This window comes from Mirounga leonina, unplaced genomic scaffold, assembly GCF_011800145.1.
Source record: "Mirounga leonina isolate KUSES-001 unplaced genomic scaffold, KU_Mleo_1.0 Mir_418, whole genome shotgun sequence".
NCBI lineage: Eukaryota > Metazoa > Chordata > Mammalia > Carnivora > Phocidae > Mirounga > Mirounga leonina.
The window spans coordinates 4638907-4654882 of record NW_023270739.1 but is presented as its reverse complement, the minus strand read 5'-3'; the positions used below and the strand labels follow the sequence as shown (position 1 = coordinate 4654882).

General features: G+C 43.4%; 1 protein-coding gene across 2 annotated transcripts; it reads left to right on the top strand.

Annotated features, from left to right (window-relative positions):
* The first annotated feature begins 387 nt into the window (after positions 1-387).
* Positions 388-15340, top strand: RBX1 (ring-box 1). Of its 2 annotated transcripts, XM_034987440.1 has the most exons (5): positions 388-523; positions 2419-2497; positions 8000-8070; positions 11014-11099; positions 14693-15340. In XM_034987440.1, the coding sequence occupies exons 1-5, from the start codon at positions 446-448 to the stop codon at positions 14703-14705; spliced, it is 327 nt and encodes a 108-aa protein (XP_034843331.1). In that variant the 5' UTR covers positions 388-445; the 3' UTR covers positions 14706-15340. The 2 variants fall into 2 exon arrangements, with proteins under 2 accessions (XP_034843331.1, XP_034843330.1); XM_034987439.1 differs by lacking the exon at positions 8000-8070 and having other exon boundaries at positions 405-523.
* Positions 15341-15976: the final 636 nt, after the last annotated feature.

Sequence of the window (15976 nt, the reverse complement as noted above, 5' to 3'; positions counted from 1 at the left end):
CGCCGGCACTGGAGCTGTGCGTCGGCGGCGGCGGCGGCGGCGGGGGGAGGCGGGGCGGGGCCGGGGCGGCAGGTCGCGGCCGAGGCGGAGGAAGCAGCCGCCGCCCCAGCTGAAGGAGCGTGGACGGGGGCTTCCCGCGGGAGCAGGCGAGGGGGAGTCTTTCGGGCATTTCCACCCGGCTCGATCACGTCGGCTCGGCCCCGCCCGGCCCCGCCCGGCCCCGCCCCGGCCACCGCCTCTTCCCCAGCCGACGCGGGGGCCGGAAGGGGGAAGGAGGGACCTGTACCAGCGCCTTTAAGAGGCGTGGCCACGCGCTCCGCCCCCACCTGCCCTTCCCGCGCCAGCAAGGGGCGGGGTACGGGAGGAGGTGCCGGGGCGGGAGGGGAGCGAGGCGTGCGCTGGTGCGCAGGCGCAGTGGCCGGACGACGGACCTTGTGTTTCCAAAATGGCGGCAGCGATGGATGTGGATACCCCGAGCGGCACCAACAGCGGCGCGGGCAAGAAGCGCTTTGAAGTGAAAAAGGTTGGGTCTCGCCAGCGCCTTCCTCAGGGAAGGTAGAGAGGCGCGGATCTGGCTGGCAGGCCCGAGGATGACCGAGGCGCGGAGGAAAGGGCTTCATTTCAGGGCGTTCCTGGGGCCGGGTACCAGGAAAGGAAGCTGGGGGGCGGGTCTTAGAATTGATCGGCGTGAGTGGGGCCCACTGCCAATGGCAGTATTGGTTTCGCTAGGAGTCTGAGGGGCCAATCACGGAGGCGCTTATTGCGATACGCGGGGTTGCGACTTGGCTGAGAGAGCCAAGCGCCTGAGCTGTCACTGGAGTGGTGGAGGGGTGGGGAGGAGTGGGTGGGGTGGATGGAAGGGGGAGTCGGAGCGATGCGGTGGGTGGAGGATGGGGGCAGTGCGGCGAAAGCCGGGACCCGAGTTCCTACTGCATTGGAGGCCTCTGAGGAGCCCCGCTGGTGATTTCCTTGCCCCGCCTCTTCCCGAAGCCCGGGGTCCTTCTGATTGAGGGACCCCAGCCCGGTCCTCGCCTAATCAAGGCCTCCCTTAGCCCTCTCTCTTAGTCCTCGTCCCCGCCGAGTTGAAGTGTCTCCAGTGTAACAACTCTTGACTCTTCTGAGAGGTCTGTTGGTTTGTCACGCAGACGCCACAGTCCTGTGGTCATATCCAGAATCGATTCCCTCTGTCCAAAAAAAAAAAAAACCCATGGTGGAATTTGTTAAAAAGAAAACGCGAGCCCAAACCTTGTGTCGTTTAGGAAGGGTTGACTACTAGTGGCGAACGACCTGGTGCAAGTGGGAAAGCAAAAATGTGGAACGTGTCTTTTTGCATGAAATGCCTTACAGTGGTTTGCCAACAGTTTGGGAGAAAAGTGCCGATTCCCACATAATTTCAAATAAATCTGTTCAAAATGAAGACTCTGGGATAGGGAAAATGTTATTCTTGGAACATCTGGCTAAACACTGACAATATTCCCCGTCTTAGTGCTTTTTTGGTGTTTCATTGTGGGCACTGCATGCTCAGTAACAGCCAGCAGCCATATTGAAGAATAGAAATAGGGGTTTTTTCCCTTCAAGTTGAAGCTGTCGGGTGAAAAGTGCTGAAGAAGTTGAACTAGACACTGAGAATTGGGTTTGAAAGAGATGAAGGTTTTGGAAGTGGCACCAAATTAGTGGATGAAAAGGGAGTTTGGGAATATTTGTAATTGCAGAAGCCAGAAGATTGAATTACTTAAATGCCGCTTTCAGATGAGCTCTTAATTGGAATTACCTTAACTAAATATGAGTCTGGGCATGTAAAAGTTGAGAACATCAATTTATTTGATAATAATAACTAACCAAAATTCTAGTGAATTCTAGAGTTTGTTGTGAAATAATCTTGTAAGATTTAAGTGGTGACCTTGCTCTGTGTACTGACACTGGGTAATTAGTTATCCAGCTTATCCCATGATTACCCATTTTATGATCCAATCATCATCTTAGTCCATTCTGTTCCTAGCTTTCACCTCCCCACTCATTCTTTCAAAGCTGCCTTGAAGAGCAGATATTTATCTGTGCAGAAATTGAGTTCTTCAGGGGAATCTGTACAGAAATTCAAGTTTGTGCTTATTAAACCTAAAACAGGCACTTAAAAATTATTCCTGATTTTCTTACATTGATATGGTTGACTAAATTATTGTAAGCTGTAGGAGAAAATAAAGATGATTAATCTGTGTTCGTATACTCAACTGTTGGAAGAACGGGTGAGCACACATGTAGCCTGCTGTTGCCCTCTGATAAAATAAATAAGAGTAATGTAATATCCCCAAACTCTTGTGGCCAAAGAGGTGATAACTGCAGGTGCAGCATGAAATCCTAGAGTGTGTGTGTGCCTGTGTTACAAGGAGAGTGCATTGTTCCCCCTTTTTCTCTTTGCAGTGGAATGCAGTAGCCCTCTGGGCCTGGGATATTGTGGTTGATAACTGTGCCATCTGCAGGAACCACATTATGGATCTTTGTAAGTAACTGGAGGAGAATGGGAGGAAGTTTAGAAGTTACAGAGATTGTGGCTATCCTGATGTGACCAAATTTCTTCTTCCCAAGGAGATATAAAGCATAGTCAGAACACTTGGTGTCTTCTGCCTCTAGTCCGTTGGTATATTTGAAATAGAGTAGATTTAATGATATCCTGGAGGCACACTCATCTCTCAGAATAAATATACTCAATCTAAAGATGGCAAGCACACATTTAGAATGAGTTGTGGACACAGAGGCACTGTTGATTATTCCTCTATATCTCCCATCTCATACCCAGACTCAAAGGCAAAAATAGTGAAAGGAAAAAAATAAACTTTGAGCTAAAATATTCTACCAAAGCTAGTTTTTGCTTGGCAAGATTTATAAAGAAAGAAGCCAAATAAGTAAGGAATTGCAATGTTAGCCCCAAAGTTAAGAGGACATCACTGCCAACATCTAAATAGACAACTAATTGCAGTAAAGAAAGTTCATTTAAATCTCCTACATCTTCCATCATGTATAGTAGCCAGCACATGGTGAATTTGATCATAGCTGTTGATGGACTCAGGATCCTTATAGTAATAGGGGCAAGTATGTTGATTACACCAGGAACAGTTGAGGTGACTTTTTCATCCAGGTACTAAAATGGTTTGTTACGGAGATCAGGTATGAGGTAAAGAAATTTCAGCTTTCTAGAGTTGAATTTACAGGCACTTAGTTTGTAAATCACTCACCTGCCTCTCCAGCTTCATCTTGCACCACTCTCCCACTCACTCTGGTAGTTTCTTTGGCTTTCTTTCCATTCTTGAAGTGTCCATGCTCTTTTTTAGAGCCCTTACATATCCTCTTCCCTCGGTGTGGAATATTCTCCCTCTTCTCTCCACTACCTTTGCCTAGCCCAGTACTGTCCAATCTAAATATGAGCCACAAATGCAAATACATACATGATTTAAAATTTTCTGGTACCCACATTAAAATAAAAAGATACAGATGATTTGCATTTTATTTATCCTACTATATCCAAAAAAATTTCATTTCAACATGTAAATAATATTTTAAAGTGAAATATTCTACATTCTGTTTTTGGTACTAAGTCTTTGGAGTGTATTTTACACTTACAGCACATCTCAATTCAGACTGGGCACATTTCAAGTGCCCAATAGCCATATGAGGCTAGTGGTGACTTTTTTAGGCAATGCAGAGTTAAGCCATAGTTGGTCTTTGGATCTCACCTTGATCTAGCTCAGAGATGTGTTCCCTGACCATACTTAGATACACACAGGCTGTGACAGTTGTTAAATATTCCCAAGACCTCCTATAGTTTCCTTTAATTTAATTTAGTATTTAATTTAGTTGGTTCTCTATCATGTCTATGTTATTTACTGCTCTATTCCCAGCATCTAGCATAGTGTCCAGTACATAATAGGTTCTCACTAAATACTTGCTCAATGAATAATAAAAATACAAAATAGAGGAATAGTCTGTGATCATTGCAACTTGGAAAGCACCAATCAAATACCATGTGTTGGTAGTTTGTTGCCCTTGGTTTCTTTGAGTTTTGACCCTGTTTACCTTTCACACAACAGTCAAAGCAGACAGCAGCTACCATGATGTTTAATACAGATAGAAGGAACCCATCACAGAAAAACATATGCACAGTTTTAAATGTGTTTGGGTGGGGTCTTTGATTACATGCTTGCCAATTTTGTGGCTGTGCATTTTCATAAGGAGTTGTGCCCAAAACAAATTTTATTTTCTTGGGTCTCTCTCCTGTAAATAGTTAATGATTCCAAATAACCCTGTCCCCCACTTCCCCACTTCTATATTTAAGTCATTTTGTGTCTCTCTCGATGCAAGAGAATGTACTTGGGAGGACCACAACAGACAAAGGCCATTAATACTCTGTCTTAGAGTTGAACACTTAAGGGATCAATATAGGTCTTCAGTTAGACACCTACCTACTCTATGATATATTTTAAATGTTAGACGAAGTAGTAGAATATTGAACTCTTTTTTTTTTTTTTAAGATTTTATTTATTTATTTGACAGAGAGAGACATAGTGAGAGAGGGAACACAAGCAGGGGGAGTGGGAGAGGGAGAAGCAGGCTTCCTGCCACGCAGGGAGCCCGATGCGGGGCTCGATCCCAGGACCCTGGGATCATGACCTGAGCCGAAGGCAGATGCTTAATGACTGAGCCACCCAGGCACCCCTTTTTTTTTTTTAAGTAGGCCCCAACGTGGGGCTTGAACTCAAAACCCTGAGATCAAGAGCCCTGTGCTCTACCGACTGAGCCAGCCAGGCACCCCAGAATATTGAACTCTTATAACAAAAAATTATGAAGTATTTTCAAGTCATGTATTTTTAAAATTTTAATTGAGAAGGTTTTTTTTTTTTTATTTCTTAAGGTTTTATTTTAATTCCAGTTAGTTAACCGACAGCGTTATATTAGTTTCAGGTGTACAGTATGGTGACTAACACTTCCATACATCACCGGGTGCTCATCATGACAAGTGCACTCAATCCCCATCACCTACTTAACCTGTCCCCTCACCGTCCTCCCCTCTGGTAACCATCAGATTGTTCTCTATAATTAAGAGTCTGTTCTCAAGTCTTGTCTTTTATTCATTCAATGAATATGCACATCCTGGACATTTTGCTAGGCACCAGGATAAAACAGTGACTGAGATCCAGCTTTTTACCCTTAAGAAACATACCCTCTTGTTTATCACAGACACTAAAGAGAAGTCTGGTTGCCATAACTGGGCTTGCCTTCCTTTAAAAAAATAAATGGATTCGGGCGCCTGGGTGGCTCAGTCAGTTAAGCATCTGCCTTCGACTCAGGTCGTGATCCCAGAGTCCTGGGATCGAGCCCCGCATCGGGCTCCCTGCTCAGAGGAAGTCTGCTTCTCCCTCTCCCTCTCCCTCTGCCTGCCGCTCTGCCTACTTGCGCTATCTCTCTGTCAAATAAATAAATAAAATCTTTTTGAAAATAAATAAATAAATAAATGGATTATGATTCTTGTAAAAAGACCTTTTTTAAAGCTGAAAATTAGAATCTTGATTTAGCAATGGCCATTTTCTAATAAATTCTGGCCTGGCATTAAATGAATAATTATATACATAGCCCTAAATAAATAAGAGTGATTATGGCTGTGCCCAAATTGGACTCTTCTATAAAGCTTTCTTGGTCTGAAGACATCCTCTTTTGAGTCAAAATTGACACTACATGCCCTATTCTAGCTTTGTATTTATTGTATATTGCCCCATTTCTTTGTTCTAAAGAGTTGCTGAAAAACACAATCTCCTAGGTTTTCTCCATTACCTCAGGTAATCTTGTTCCAGATGGAAGAGGGCATCCAGAAGGGTGTAGACCCAGCCTTTGCCGGTGAGAAGTTAGCCTCCTCCTAAACCACAGGGCTATCCCTGGTTTGAAAGTGTGAAATCTGTCTGCTTCCAAGATGAAACCATTGCTTCCTTAGCAGTCCTTTGGTGGTAACGCTCTTGTATTGAAGTTTAAAAGTCTCCAAGCTTTATGTATCACATGCACTAAGCTGCTGCCTTTGCAGGGGTATGACAGGAACCCGTTATGTGCTGCTTGTTTTGGCTGCTGTAGGTTGACAGTGGACAGTTACTTTCCCTGTTTAAATGAACGACTCAACTCCTGTGCTCACTCTGCACCAACAGCTCAAGAACATTTTCTGTTTGAAAACATTTTACACTCGTATTTAGTAATTTTCCTTGCCACATCCTTTCTTATGTAGCATTCTAGATTGCAGTCCTATCCCTCCTATATATTTCTGTTCTTTGTTAGGAATTACCAGGTAAAGAATGCATATATATTTGGCCCCCGTTGTCTCTGTTTGTAGAAGTGTTGTTTTTTTTTTTTTTAAGATTTTATTTGTTTATTTATTTGAGAGAGTGAGTGAGAAACAGCATGAGAGGGGATAGGGTCAGAGGGAGAAGCAGGCTTCCCGCCGAGCAGGGAGCCCGATGCGGGGACTCGATCCCGGGACTCCAGGATCATGACCTGAGCTGAAGGCAGTTGCTTAACCAACTGAGCCACCCAGGCGCCCTGTAGAAGTGGTTTTGTTTGCTTATTCAAGTACCGAGAGCCTACTTTGCACTTGGCATAGAAAGACAGAGTCCCTTAAAAATACTTTGACCTAGAAAAACTTAAACATGATAACGTACCTTGAAATAGTTATTTATTTTAGTAATAATTATGCCTCTTATTTAGCTAATTTCATAATACACTGCACTCATCAAGAGGATCCAACTTGAAGGACATCAGATTTTATTTTCTCTACTTTTGAATATGGTAGTGTAGTCACAGCCCCAGTAAATCCTTGAATATACTGCATAGACCCTAGACTGTCCATTCCTATCAGAAGGAAAACCCTTCTCTTTGTAGTGTGAATCTGGTAGCAAAAGGAAGTTCTGTGATTTCAGACCCCTTGCCTTTCATATTTTTGAAGAATGGAAAAAATCCCTTATGGCATATAATTTCCCCCAAGACCAAATAGACCCATTCAAGTCTCAGCACTATTTGCTTACAGTTTTACCGTTTCTCACCTATGGAAGTTTGAGGTAATTGTCTCCTATTAGTCTTTCCTGAAACTTATTCTTCAAATGGGAGACTCCATTTAGTTACCACCTTCAGAGAAAGCAAATTAGACATTATTAATTCTTGTTCCTTGAATATTTATCCCCAGTAGAGCTTTACTCATCAGTTCTTGATCTCAGTCAGATTTGTATTCTATTTAAATTCCTCTCTCCTCCCCTCTGTGAAATTGATATTTGGATGTATTTGCCATAATGTGCTCTGTTCACCAGACAGAATCACCTCAGGGGTGGTAAGCATCAACAAGTGCTGGGCCCCAAATCTCTAACCCATTGGCCTAACAGATTTGCTTTGTTTGACAGTGTTTTAAAGACATTTGAGTTTTGGTGCTTTCACACAGCATATGCTACAGTTTGCCGCAGGCCTCTTTCCCCTCTTTTATTTTGCTTCTGTCCCGGTTCCTCTTTAGAGACTGGAGCTTGTTACCCAAGTAGGCCATCCTGTTGTAAGGGCCTAAGAGGCAGCATTTGCCAAGAACAGGGGGAGAAGATGCCAGTTCTCAGAACTGTAAGAGTTACAAGGTAGCTTTAGGAATTTACTAAATTGACCAAACTAGGAGAAATCCCTTTCATTTGGACAGGTCAGGTTATGTTCAGAACTAAAAAGTGTTTTTTCCTTCATCACTCTGTGAACAAGGATAGGAAATCGTTGCAAAGCAAACTGTTAAGTCACATGTCTGCCTTCTATGCTTCACCCCTTTTTACACTCATTAAAAAACAATTATGACTAATGAACCGCTTGATTTTGTCCAGGTTTGCACCACCCTCACCCCTGCCTCTGCCCAAATCCTGTCCTTGTGTTACTATGCAGGTAGGGCTGCTATAGATTGAAAGGTTGTTGCTCAGGAGGTCCAGTGATCTTGTTGCTCTTGTTCCCACAGGCATAGAATGTCAAGCTAACCAGGCGTCTGCTACTTCTGAAGAGTGCACTGTTGCATGGGGAGTCTGTAACGTAAGGAAACATCTTTCCCTATCAGCATGGCTTGTAAACATATTACCACTTTTCCTGCTTTGCCCGTCTTGAAAATAACTAGGAAAAAAAATGCCTAGCCCACCTTTCTCCCAAAAGGTATACAAATAGTAAAAAAGATTTTAAATCTTTGTAGTATTCACCTGTTATAGGTTAAAAATTATTAGTTATTGCAGGGGCACCATTTTGTCTTAATCATAAAGTGGACCCACTTTTGTTAGCAACACTTTGGGGATTCATCTTTGGGAATTGCCTGCAAAGCCTGTGGCAGTCTTTGGAATATTCTCCTGTTGGTGGATATCTTTACCTTCTTAACATCTTTATTTAGGGCTGTATGCCTTGTGGAACTAAGTTTGGCGAATAAATTGTGTGTTCAAGGGCCCGTGTGTGTGTGTTTTAAAGTGTGGCAAATGTACTAGGTTAGGATTTTTTTTTTTTTTTAACGTGGCTCATGCCAGAAATGTTTTGTCCAGCATCATTGGACTGAATGTACAGCCTTCCACGGTGTGACAGCTGTGAAGGATAACATCAAATATGTTATTTCTAGCATGTGTTAAAAAGTCATCTGTATAGCCATATAGTCCCACTCACATGAGCTAAAATTGTCCTGTCCTGTGCCAAGGGGAAAAAGGATCCACAGCTCCCAGCATGGCACAGGCCTAAGGGGCTCTGGAGTCAGACCACCATTCCCTGTCCTTGACTTACTTGCTAAGTGACTTCAGACATCAAGGTATTTGACATCCCCAAGCCTGGGTTCCCTCATCCTATAATCAGGATGAAATGATTTTATCCTGCCACATAGGAGACATAAGTGTCACCTTTGGGGGAGGGGTCTGGTTACTGAGCAGATAGTAACTATCAGTACTTCGGCCCAGCAGGCTGAGGCTCTGCCCTACCCGAGCATGTGCTGCACCTTCTTCATTCTGCCGAGGCCCTTTGAGCAGTTCCACAGTAGCCAGTATTGGCCCAATTAGATTTGTTGTTTATGGGGATAAAGAAAGAAAATATATTGGGCTCTTTGCTCTGCCTGACATTTCAGGCATACACCAAGGGCCACGTTATTTTTTGGTGGAAGGAAAAGGAAGTGAACTTCCCTTAAATTTGGCGAAGGCGAGACTAGCCCGGGGAGCTGGCCACAGAGAAGAGCTGGCGTGGTGTGTCAGAGACCTTTGGACCAGTGCTGGCTTCTAGTTCTGGGTCTTCTCACCGGCTCCATGAATTAGGCGAGTCACTTGATTTGTCTGAGTTTCAGTTTCCTGTCTGCAGAATGAAAGTAATATTACCTGTCATGATTGCGTGCTAGGGTTGCTGTGAAGCTCCAATTAGGTAATACATGTTAGCATCTTCTGTGAACTGTAAAGCACTAGGCAGTGTACCTTGAGACTGCTAAATGTACCCATCAACAGACCGTAGGTTATTAACAGGAAGAAAGTTGGGACCAGAGTGGTTCAGCGATGCGGTCACCTGCTCTGTAGCCTTATTTGCAGCCCCTCATTCCCTCCATCTTCCGAGGTAGTTGAGGGTATAAGGATCCTGTACTGCTGCAAGGTGCCTCATGGGGGCAGGGAGCGGGGGGGCCGGTGGAGAAAGGCCTCTTGAATGCCCCTAGGTGAACCTGTCCCTACTACCTGTGACTGAGAAAAAAATGCCTCAGCTTTCTGCTTTCTAGAAGCTTTGTTTTTTTCTTTTTCACATGAGTTGTATGAGAGTCAACGAGTTGCATGAAAGGGATCTCCTAAAGCTCTCGCCCTGGGAGAGTATTTGTCCTGTTGAGTGCCCATAGTGTACTAGCTGTGGATTCCACTCTTAATTACCAAATTCTGCTTTTGTCTTTATTAAAAGACAATGGCCATGATGGCAGTCCACTCAGTGACTCTTCTCGAAGGTCCACGCATGTTGTGGTGGGGCCTGCTGACCAGATTTCGAGGCTGTTACTAAATCAAGCTTGCAGAAGCTTTCATTCTGTTGGGGTGTCAGCATTTCTCCCCTGTCCCCACCTGAGCCAGCTCATCACAGATGAGATGAGGGGGAGCACTTGCTGCTGCTGTCTTAATACTCTGCTCCAGTGAGGTATTATGAGTAACATCTGCCTGTCATTCACTCACACCAAAAAACTCACACAGATTTTCCTTTTGCCCAAATCTGAAAGTCACCTCCTAGTTCCCTGTCAGTAACCAGTTTTCTTGGTACTCTGGCCATTTTATTTCTGGCCTTGATCATGAAATAAGTCGTTTGATGATCTTTCAGCTGCTTGTGTGCAGTTTGTCCATCATAAGGCTTCCTTTTACCCTAATTTTTTTTTATCTCATTCTTTTTTTTAAGAGAAAGTGCCTCACCCCTTAAAGGCTTACCAAGTACTGAGCTGTTTTAATATCAGTACATCTTTGAACAAATCTGGAAAGAAGGTCTTTTGAACAGAGCTGAGCTGGGTGTGGAGAGATTGGGGACGTGCCCATCTTGGCTCTGGGTGGGCGGCAGTGGCAGGAGACGTCGCTGCTCCTGGGGTTCCCATTCTCCAAGGTGGGGGAGGGGCAGTTGGGGACAAAGAATGGGGAAGTTTGAAATCTGCCTGTGATCAAGGGCCTCCTGGCATGTGTCCAAGGAAAGTAGAAGCCTCCCCTTACAGGCTGAAAAGGACCAGGAAGCCACATTCCATCTTCCCTTTAGAGAAGGGGAGAGAGGCGCCCTTGCCAAATAATTTCTTTTTGTAGTGGTTACGACATTTCTAACAGATGTTCCAGTGGGAATGTCCTGTACCTGACCAAGGTGTAAGCAGTTGTTGACCTTTTGCCTCTCATTGTTTGTTGTCTCCCGTTGTTTGCTGGCCCCCCGTGTGTCACCAGGCCGCTGCCCTTGAGACATACTATCAGTAGATGGCTGAGCCTGCACAGAATGATTTTTAATAAAATGTGTCTTCTCTTCCAGCATGCTTTTCACTTCCACTGCATCTCTCGCTGGCTCAAAACACGGCAGGTGTGTCCGTTGGACAACAGAGAGTGGGAATTCCAAAAGTAGGTGTCTCTGGCTGTTTTGGTGTTGTAAGACTGGGTTCTGTGGTCCGTGCCATCCTTGAGTCACCTCAAGCTGGAGGGTGCACAGTCTGAGAAGATGGAGACAGGGAACATACCTTGTTCTACAAACGAACTTTTGGTTAAACAAGGACTCGTCCATGAGGAAAAGGCACAAAGGTGTGGCCGACATTAAGTTTGCAGCCTGGAGTTTCCCAACTCCCAGGGTCTGTGAAAGTAGAAAATACGAGAATCTGCAAACTATTAAGTATTTCCAGAATCACCTCCATAATAAGGCTCCCTGGGCTAACCAATGTCAGGTATCTTTGCTTTGGACTAGAATCACATCCACCTATCCTGCTTCATTGGTTTATCTCATGCTGATTAACTCTGATATGGTATTTATGGCTATCTGAATTAAATTATTAGTATTACACAAATAAAACATGACATGGTAAATTTTTTAAAATTCAGATAGTCAAGAGGGCATACCAGAAAAATTAATTTCCCACCTTAGTCTCCTAATCTTAACTCCCGGAGGTGACCATCAGCTTCCTAGTACCTCCTATCTCCGCACATGTGCTTTCATGTATGTGGGTGGATATACGTATATAATTTTAACATAAATATGAGCATCCTACATAGTAATTCACTTTGCTTTTTCATTTCATACATTTTGGAGTTTTTCCATACCCATATATATCAGACTACCTCCCTTCTGATGGTTGCAAAGTATTTTTTATGTTGATGTACCGTAATTTAATCAGTCCCTATTGATAGATGTTTAGGTTTCAAATTTTTCACTTGAAAATAGTGTGTAGGGTTGACCATCCTTATACATGAATCTTTGTGAATATGTGCAGGTATATTTGTAGCAGTAATTCCTAAAAGGAATTTCTGAGTAAAACTGTACATTTTTATTTTTGATAAAGTCAGATTTTCCTTTCCCAAGAATATGTTGTAATTTACACTCCCTCTAAACAATGCAGCAGAATGCCCCTTTCTCCATTTCCTGCTGAGGCTCTATTATCAAACTTTTCCATCTTAGCTACTCTGATAGTTGAAAACTAGTGTTCAGTTGCATTTTTTGAATTTTGAGTGAGATTGGCTACTTTTCATATGTTTTTATGCCTCTCTTTATGTGAAATGCCCTTTTTTGTTGCTGTTGAATTATTGATCATTTGCTTTATCAAATTTTTTATGAGAAGGGGGATTTTTATTTAAATATGAGTTTTGGGGCGCCTCAGTCGTAAAGCATCTGCCTTCGGCTCAGGTCATGATCCCAGGGTCCTGGGATCGAGCCCCTGCATCGGGCTCCCTGCTCATCGGGAAGCCTGCTTCTCCCTCTCCACCTCCCCCTGCTTGTGTTCCCTTTCTCGCTGTGTCTCTGTCAAATAAACAAAATCTTAAAAATAAATAAATTAAAGAAATAAATATGAGTTTTGGGGCGCCTGGGTGGCTCAGATGGTTAAGCGTCTGCCTTCGGCTCAGGTCATGATCTCAGGGTTCTGGGATCGAGTCCCGCATCGGGCTTCCTGCTCCTTGGGAGCCTGCTTCTCCCTCTGCCTCTCTCTCTCTCTCTCTCTCTGTCTCTCATGAATAAATAAATAAAATCTTAAAAAAAAAAAAAGAAAGAAAGAAATATGAGTTTTGATTAATAGGATATCATTAAGTTTAAAAAACAAAAAATGGGGTTCTTGAGCTTGTTAAATGTTTAGAAATCCCTTATTGGTACCGTTATTTTGCTTTTACACTTGGTTATTTATTTTGGTAACGAATTTTTGGAAGTCTTATCGAATGCACCTTCTTTTTTTTTTTTTTTTTTTAAGATTTTATTTATTTATTTGACAGAGAGACACAGCGAAAGAGGGAACACAAGCAGGGGGAGTGGGAGAGGGAGAAGCAGGCTTCCCGTGGAGCAGGGAGCCCAATGCGGGGCTCGATCCCAGGACTCTGGGACCATGACCTTAGCTGAAGGCAGACGCTTAACGACTGAGCCACCCAGGCACCCCTGCACGTTCATTTTTTAAGAAACCTGCCAAATACTCGGTGTTTAGCTCATACCGTTATCCTTCGTTCAGCAACGTGTATGCTACCTTATGTGTAAGATACGAAAACGTGTGAGACAGTCCTTCCCGAACATCCTCGGGAGCTCGAGTTCTGAGTAGAACCATGAAGTCACACATATCAGGGCAAAAGCACTTTTCTACATTCTCAAGAGATTGGTAATTGGCTCTGCCATGGAGCAGGCTCCAAGTTCTGTTTTGGACCCAGACTTCCCCCTGTTGCCCATTAAATATTCCCTGGACTGAGCCGAGGCAGTGGGGGGTTTGAAGACTTCTTGTGTCGGGCTTTGACACCACCACTGTGTCCAGCCAGCAGCCTTGTCACAAGGCCATGCTCAGCAGTGCTTTGTGAAAACAGATTCCTAAGGAGCAAATGATGGCATCCTTTAATGTGATGGACTGGGTTTCCCTCCAGTCCACTAACAAACACTGGAGCTCTACCCTGTGTGGAATTTGGCACGGCAACTTTTTTCTAGACAACATTCACATAGATTTCATACGAGAAGTGCTTAAAACATCTAGTAGTCCTTCAGGCTGATCGAAGCCATGACCCAGAGTTCGAGTGCCCTGGTTATTATATGTTAGACTTTGTTATAGGTATTTTATTTATTTTTATTTTTTTAAAGATTTTATTTATTTGACAGAGAGACAGGAGAAAGGGAACACAAGCAGGCGGAGTGGGAGAGGGGGAAGCAGGCTTCCCGCAGAGCAGGGAGCCCAATGCGGGGCTCGATCCCAGGACCCTGGGACCATGACCTGAGCCGAAGGCAGACACTTAACGACCGAACCACCCAGGCGCCCTGTTATAAGTATTTTAATCAGAGGCTAACTGTCCATAAAGAACTGGACAAAAGATTGAGTAAGATAATAATGAAGGATTTTTGTTCAAGCAGTCCGTTTATATGTGGAAGAAATTTCCCGGCCTTGTTTGTTTTTATATAATCTTGTTAGAGCCAAATTTTGGCTTTTGGGGAAATCAGAAATCACCTGAAATCCATACCTCATTTCTCTACAGTTCTCTTTCTGCAGTGCTGAACGTAATCAGGGCGGAAATTGGACCTGGTGATAGATTTTGAAATTGAAGGCTGTTCAGTGACTATTCTCCATATTTGCCTGAGTAGCAGATTTGAAGTGAAAATAAGCCGCAGTGGGAAGGGGAGGCCGAGTGCTCAAAGGGTGTCTGAGCCACTGACTGGCGCCACCAGAGCAGCTCCCTGTCACAGCCACCGGTTCTGACTTTTCCCCTTCCCTCCCTAATACTGCCCACATCTGTCTGGTAACTGGAAGGAGGATCAGGTAGGTATAGTTGAGGCCCGTGGAGAGACTGTCACTAAGAAGAGGGTAGTAGGTAAAATGTTATGCAGGATAAAATAAAAGGGGCAGAGACTTGTGTCAGCCCAATCTTGGAGTACACTTGTATTCACATCTTTTAAAAGTTTTCATTACATCTGCTCCTATGTTTTAGCAGGTTTTGTAGTCTCAGGAGGAAATTACTAAGGAATTAATAAAATAATTTACTTTGTCTTTCAGGTATGGGCACTAGAAAGAGAATTCTTCCATCGAGCTCAACTGTTCTGTTATTCATTTAATGACTTGCCCTCCTGTTACTTAATTATAAATTAGATAGAACTGTGTCTTTTCTGCTTTGTCTTTTCAGTTTGCTGTTCCTGCAGCCATATTGTATTCTGTGTCAAATAAAATCCAGTTGGATTCTAGAACAGATGCTGTCTCTTGTGTATGTGAAAAAGTGAACGTAAATAAAGGGTCCCCTCTTCCTAGGTTAGAAGGTTTCCTTTCAAAAGTGAGATGTTTCTTCATTAGAGCAGAGTTGTCCTGTGAGCACATCGCTTGGTCACAAGGAATCCTGGTCCACAGCCTGATCATCGATGGCAGTCTTGGGCAAGTCGACTCTCTGCTCCCCCTTTCCCCTATAGAATGGCTCCTAAGAACTAAATGGCATCAAATGTGCACACAAAGAAGATTTGTAAACTGTAAAACGACTGTACGAATGTTAACCTTGACCATGTATGTGACCTGTTGCTTTCTCTTCTTAGTTTAGAAAAATAAACGTGAAAAAATCTAATATGTAATTTTGTCTGGCAAAAGAAGAATTTATGAACTCAAGTTGAAAATTGATGTCACTTAAAATGGAATTAAAAAGAATTCAAGTTGCCTCTACCACCACCATCTTTTGCAGTTTGTTTAAAATGTCTTGGCCATGGGGATGCCTGGCTGGCTTGGTCGGTAGAGCATGCGACTCTTGATCTTGGGGTCACGAGTTCAAGCCTCATGTTGGGTATAGAGATTACTTTAAAAAAAAAAAGTCTTGGTCATGGAAGGAATTGCCAGTTCTAAAACTAACTCAGTGGTGATGCAGTCTTTAACTGAGAAACAGTCTAGTTTACTGTATTGGTTCTCAAACTATGGTCTGAGGACTCCTGGGGGGCTCCTGGAACCCTTTCAGGAGGTTCATGAAGTTCCTGTTCCACTACATGGCGGCATGAGGCCAGCTTTTCCTTATATCCTCCAGTCAAAGCAACGCACTGAATGAAGAAGCAGGCGGGAGGATCCAGCTGTCTTCTATTAGATACAAAAGAGATTTGCAAAAATGTAAAACAGTGCCACTCTCTGATTTTTTTGTTTTGAAAAATAGTGGCTTTTAATAAAAATATTTGTGTTAACATGATGGGTTTTGTTCTTTTTAAGTCTTTTAAATTTCTTGGTTTTGATTTCCATTTTATATATATAGATGTGTGTATATATAGAGAGATAGATGTATCTGTAGATGTTCACCCACAAAGACAAAAATTCTTT

Coding starts and splice junctions, on each gene's coding strand:
- RBX1 (XM_034987439.1), top strand. CDS start 446: ATGGCGGCAGCGATGGATGTGGATACCCCGAGCGGCACCAACAGCGGC. Junction 524..2,418: donor AGCGCTTTGAAGTGAAAAAG/GTTGGGTCTCGC, acceptor TTCTCTTTGCAG/TGGAATGCAGTAGCCCTCTG. Junction 11,100..14,692: donor AGAGAGTGGGAATTCCAAAA/GTAGGTGTCTCT, acceptor TTTGTCTTTCAG/GTATGGGCACTAGAAAGAGA.